This window comes from Amphibalanus amphitrite, unplaced genomic scaffold (genome assembly GCF_019059575.1).
Source record: "Amphibalanus amphitrite isolate SeventyFive unplaced genomic scaffold, NRLGWU_Aamphi_draft 000341F_arrow, whole genome shotgun sequence".
In the NCBI taxonomy this organism is placed as follows: Eukaryota; Metazoa; Arthropoda; class Thecostraca; order Balanomorpha; family Balanidae; genus Amphibalanus; species Amphibalanus amphitrite.
Window position 1 is genome coordinate 150198 of NW_024881836.1, and position 5671 is coordinate 155868.

The following is a 5671-nucleotide window of genomic DNA, read 5'->3' on the forward strand; positions in this document are numbered from 1 at the left end:
TTGCATGCACATGTGAGCAGATGTTTTGCGGTCGGTGTTTTTTATATATAAATACATTTATTTGCCTTTAATTCAACTCTTTGTATTTTTAACTTAACTGATGGACATATATGGGCTGTAAAAGCTAATCTGGTCGGCGATCATGCTTTATTCGAATTATCTGCGTGATCGTGCAACTGCCATGATTGTTATGGTCAATGTGGAAATATTCGTCATACGGGCATGTTATACTTCTGGCTTGATGCGATGCACAAAACCATGTTCTTCCACATACGCAGCAGTTCTTGCTTCAAAGACTTATATGCTGACGGTGCACGATAGGTATACCTTATACCTCATGCATTTACCACATCCATTCGAAAATATGCACTTGGAATTTGTGATAGTTTATCTTACAGCAGTAGTTTAGCGGTCTTTATCTTATAGCAGTAGTTTAGCGTCACACGACCATATTCATGTAACCTTGGTTTGCGCCGTTGTTCGCCGCCCTCGTGTGAGACGCTCTTTGTCTATATTGTCGATCTTGAACTGACTCTGCACAGTTGTGGAATACAGCTTTCGGAAGTATAAAAAGCGTATCAAGCAAGTATTCAGCAAGAGCACGTCTACTACATGGTGGCAGCGGTAAAGCAAATCTTTTTCTATCACTCTTAGACCGTATTGAGATCTTTGTAGTGTAGAATTGCTGCTGACAATCAAAATGGCTGAAATGGCTGGAATCCAGATCCCCACGTTCGATTGGGATGCTGAAGATCTCCCAGGAGCTTTCAGAAAATTCAAACAGTATGTGACACATGTATTCTCAGGTCCCCTCTCAGAAAAAACTGGTGCAGTCAAAGCATCCTATCTGCTTCTGTGGCTTGGGCCCGTGGGCATTGACCTTGTGCACACATTCAAGATGACTGAAGCCCACCAGAAAGACCCAGCCGAGATCCTGAAAAGGCTTGAAACTCACTTTGCACCTAAAACCAATTTCCGACTGGCCAGATTCAACCTTCAAAGAATGAAACAGGGACCAACTGAAACTGTAGATGAGTTTGTCGCACGTTTGCGCCTACAAAGTGATAAATGTAAGTTCACTGAAGCTGAGTGCCCCAACAGGGTCCTGGAACAGCTGATATTTGGCTCAGCTCATCCAAAAATCCAGGAAAAAATGCTCGTCAAGGATGACGAATTCACTCTTGACCAGGCCATCGACATGTATCGAACGTATGAGGCCAACAAACAGCACATGGCCAACTTCAAGGATGATGATGCTGACAAGGCCGGCAGTAAAGTTCATGCTGTACAAGGCCCAAAATCTAATTCAAAACCCAGAGACATCAAGTGCAGGTACTGTGCTCGTTCACATGAGGCTTCCAGAAATGCATGCCCAGCATTGAACTCTGAGTGTGCAAAGTGTGGAAAGATGGGTCACTGGGCCACAGTGTGTCGCAACCCAGACCCAAATGCAAAACCACACAACCAGAACCAGCCGTATCGAGGTCAGAGTCGCCACAGTGGAGCGCCTCGTGGTTACAACAGAAGGTCAGGACAGGGCAACAGGACAAGGAACAGGGTATCTGAAGTCACAACGCAAGAAAATGAAGAGGAACACCTGTTCTTTGATGCTCTTCAAACGACTCAGTCGAGGTCGGAGGCCTTCGCAGACCTCCAAGTGAAGATTGAAGGACTGCCTGGGTGTCACACTTTCCATGCAAAAGTGGACACTGGTGCAGATGGCAACATCCTACCAGTCAGGTGCCTCAAGAAGATGCCCTCAAGTGTGCACCTCCAAAATGACAAAACCAGGATCACAGCATACAACGGCACGGACATCAAACAACATGGTGTCTTGGATGTTGAGTGCTTCTTCAACGGGAAAAGGTCAACACAAAAGTTCCATGTGGTTGACTGCGAGGGTCCCATCCTGGTTGGTCTGCCAGCATGTGAGAAGCTGGACCTCGTCCGCCTAAACCAGCAGGTGCACATGGTGAAATCAAAGGTCAGAGATGAAGTGCATGCTCATGAAATCATCACAGACACTCAGCAGCTCATCAAGGAGTACCCGGACCAGTTCCGAGGACTGGGCAAGTTTCCAGGAACAGCCTCAATCGAAGTTGACCCAACAATCAAGCCTGTGGTGCATCCTCCAAGGAAGTGCCCTATCCACCTGCGAGATGACTTAAAAAAGGAGCTAGATACCATGGAGAAGATGGGCGTCATCAAACCCATGCAAGAGCCCACTGACTGGGTATCCAGCCTGGTCATCACGAAGAAACCAGACGGGAAGCTGCGGGTCTGCCTTGACCCAAAGGACCTAAACAGGGCCATAAAGAGGCCACATCACAGGAACATCACAACTGAAGAAATCACCCATCAGCTGGCTGGGGCAACAACCTTCTCGAAGTTGGACGCCCGTGCAGGCTACTGGGCCATCCAGCTGGATGAGGAGTCAAGCAAGCTGACTACCTTCAACTCACCATTCGGCAGATACAGGTTCTGCAGGCTGCCGTTTGGCATCAGGCTCTCACAAGATCTCTTCCAGAGGAAAATGGATGAAATCCTCACAGAATTGGAAGGAGTCATCAACATCGCAGATGACATCTGTGTGTATGGCAAGGACGCAACCGAGCACACGGAACGGCTCCGCGCCCTCATGAAGCGTGCGCAAGAAAAAGGTCTAGTCTTCAATCCGGACAAGTGCGCCATCGGCCTGAGTCAAGTGTCCTTCTTCGGACATGTGTACAGTGCGAACGGTGTATCGCCCGACCCCGCAAAGGTGGAAGCGATCAAGAACATCGAGCGCCCCAAGAACGTGGCAGAGCTGCAGTCGTTCCTGGGTATGTGCACTTACCTGTCTCCGTTCATTCCAGGTTTCTCAGATCTGACACATCACCTGAGGCAGATGTTGAAGAACGCCATCGTCGAGTGGTCTCCAAAAGCCTGCAAGGACTTCCAGACACTAAAGGACATCATCTCCTCAGATGCAGTACTGGCATACTACGACCCGTCGAGACCGGTAACGCTTGAAGTTGATGCTTCCGGTGTGGCGCTGGGCGCAGTGCTGTTGCAGGATGGCCAGCCAGTCGCGTTCGGCTCGAAAGCACTAAGCGATACTGAGACGAGGTACGCCAATATCGAACGGGAGATGCTTGCAGTGGTGTTCGGGTGCGAAAAATTCAGAACATATCTGTTCGAACGCACATTCGAGGTCATATCTGATCACAAACCCCTAGAGATGATACTGCAGAAGAGCATAGCTCGCGCCCCCGCGCGCCTGCAGCGGATGCTTCTCCGCATCGAAAACTACACGTTTACCCTGAAGTACCGGAAGGGTGACACAATGTATGTGTCTGACGCGCTATCCAGACTTCCCACAGAACGACCAAGTCCGACGACTACTCTTCAGCTGGACGTCTGCATCGGCCTGGTGCAGTTCACCCCATCACGCCTGGAGGAGCTGCGAGAAGAAACCCGCCGAGACGAGACGCTGCACCAGCTGAAGAAGGTCATCCTGAGCGGGTGGCCAGCAAGACGCTGCGAAGCCCACCCAGCGGTCAAACCGTTCTGGTCGGTCCGAGACGCCCTGGTGATCGACGATGGACTGGTCATCAAGGGCACCGCCGTGGTCATCCCGGATCAGCTTCAGCAGTGGTACGTCGAAAGACTACATGAAGGACATCAAGGCCGTGTGAAGATGGAACTGCGAGCCAGAGACTCAATCTTCTGGCCAACGCTGAAGAAGGACGTGGAGGCGCGCGTCGCTGCCTGCCTGCCCTGCCAGGCATCACGTCCCGCTGCAAGTGCAAGCACAATCGAAGCTGAGCACCAGCACCCAGTTCCCCCCGGTCCCTGGACCGATGTCAGCACGGACCTGTTTTACAGCAATGGGAGGCACTTTATCATCATAGTGGACCACTACTCCAAGTTCCCATTCGTCTACGAGCTGACGAGCACGACCAGCACGCAAGTGATCAAGGTCATGATGCAGCTGTTCGCTGAACATGGATCACCGAGCACTGTGTACTCTGACAACGGCCCCCAGTACAGTTCGAAAGAGTTCAGGACATTCAGCGAGATGTTCGGGTTCAAACACGTGACATCGTCCCCGCATCACCCGCAGAGCAACGGCATCGCGGAGCGTCATGTGAAAACCGTGAAAAGCCTGCTGCAGAAGTGCGCTGGGAACTACACCAAGTTCCAGATCGGTCTCCGCACCCTGAGGGCCACTCCGATTGACAGCGTTCTCCCGTCACCCGCAGAGCTGCTGTTCGGTCGCAGAATCGATCAGCTTCCTCATCGACACATGGAGAGCCAGGAAACGACGAACCACCGAAACCGTCTGGAGTACCGCCAGCAACAGCAGCGCGACAGCCACAACGCACGCGTCGGGCAACGCCGCCCTGAGCCGATGCTGCTTCCTGGTGACGCGGTATTCATCAGAAACAAGGCGACGAGCACGTGGGAACAGGGAACCATCAAAGCGGAACACGAGGCACCGTCGTCCTACATGGTTCAGCGCGGGTCCCGCCCGCTATCCAGAGCGAGCAGCACGTCCTCGGTGGACACGGACGACGACGCCCCGCGGCCCGTGAGGCGGACCGCCCAGGACATTCGTCCGGATCCTAGCGCTGCGCGTACCCGATCCGGCCGAGTGACGCGAGCGCCTATCCGTTTGGACTTGTGAGCGTTCGTGAGAAGGGGGATGTGATAGTTTATCTTACAGCAGTAGTTTAGCGGTCTTTATCTTATAGCAGTAGTTTAGCGTCACACGACCATATTCATGTAACCTTGGTTTGCGCCGTTGTTCGCCGCCCTCGTGTGAGACGCTCTTTGTCTATATTGTCGATCTTGAACTGACTCTGCACAGTTGTGGAATACAGCTTTCGGAAGTATAAAAAGCGTATCAAGCAAGTATTCAGCAAGAGCACGTCTACTACAGAATTGTCTCCAGTCAATAGTATTAATTACATACTACGTGATGTAGGTACGTGACCGTAATAAATACTAATGATTCCAGAAACTTCCGAATGGATGTGGTGTATGCATTCATCGATTATATAACCCATCAGTATTTCGTTTCTTGTCAGCGCAAGCCTTTGAGCAATAACTGATGCCAGTCATGATTTTGTGCACCACTTCCAGCAAAAAAAAAAAATGACCTGTCCGTATAGAAAATATTTCCTGAATCAGTATCGTGGCAATTGAAAACGAACGCGAATCGTAAGTTCTTAAGGTTATCAACGCAAACAAAGCGATTGTAAGGAATAACAAGTTCGAACTGAGCGTTAGTACACTTACTTGTTGACAATTTGTAAACTAGCAATGCCCAGTCAAAGGCTAGTTCATCAACAAACCAGGGGTTGTTGAACCGACAAGGAAACGGCTATGCCTATCCAGAAGTTGGTAGGTTCACAAGGCCCAGACTAGTACTCAACAAGGTGACGCCTATGCGAATTGGAACCAAACTTGTAGACAAACTGTTAGTTTGTTGGCCAACACGCCTGGGGTTGGTGAATCGACAAGGTGACGCCTATGCGAATTGGAACCAAACTTGTAGACAAACTGTTAGTTTGTTGGCCAACAAGCCTGGGGCTGGTGAATCGACAAGGTGACGCCTATGCGAATTGGAACCAAACTTGTAGACAAACTGTTAGTTTGTTAGCCAACAAGCCTGGGGCTGGTGAAT

General features: G+C 50.4%; 2 protein-coding genes across 2 annotated transcripts; both read left to right on the plus strand.

Annotated features, from left to right (window-relative positions):
* Positions 1-409: 409 nt before the first annotated feature.
* LOC122388981 (uncharacterized protein K02A2.6-like) lies at positions 410-4822 on the plus strand. The gene is made up of 2 exons (XM_043380593.1): positions 410-624; positions 2856-4822. The coding sequence occupies exon 2, from the start codon at positions 2888-2890 to the stop codon at positions 4667-4669; it is 1782 nt and encodes a 593-aa protein (XP_043236528.1). The 5' UTR covers positions 410-624; positions 2856-2887; the 3' UTR covers positions 4670-4822.
* On the plus strand, positions 1154-2870 carry LOC122389014 (uncharacterized protein K02A2.6-like). Its single transcript, XM_043380685.1, has 3 exons — positions 1154-1271; positions 1926-2704; positions 2856-2870. Exons 1-3 carry the CDS (start codon positions 1154-1156, stop codon positions 2868-2870), a joined length of 912 nt encoding a protein of 303 aa, XP_043236620.1.
* Positions 4823-5671: the final 849 nt, after the last annotated feature.

Bases quoted from the DNA above. Each gene is read 5' to 3' on its own strand.
- LOC122389014 (XM_043380685.1), top strand. From the start codon at position 1,154: ATGCTCGTCAAGGATGACGAATTCACTCTTGACCAGGCCATCGACATG. The intron at 1,272-1,925 runs GTAAAGTTCATG...TTGGTCTGCCAG, and splicing joins TGATGCTGACAAGGCCGGCA to CATGTGAGAAGCTGGACCTC.
- LOC122388981 (XM_043380593.1), top strand. From the start codon at position 2,888: ATGTTGAAGAACGCCATCGTCGAGTGGTCTCCAAAAGCCTGCAAGGAC.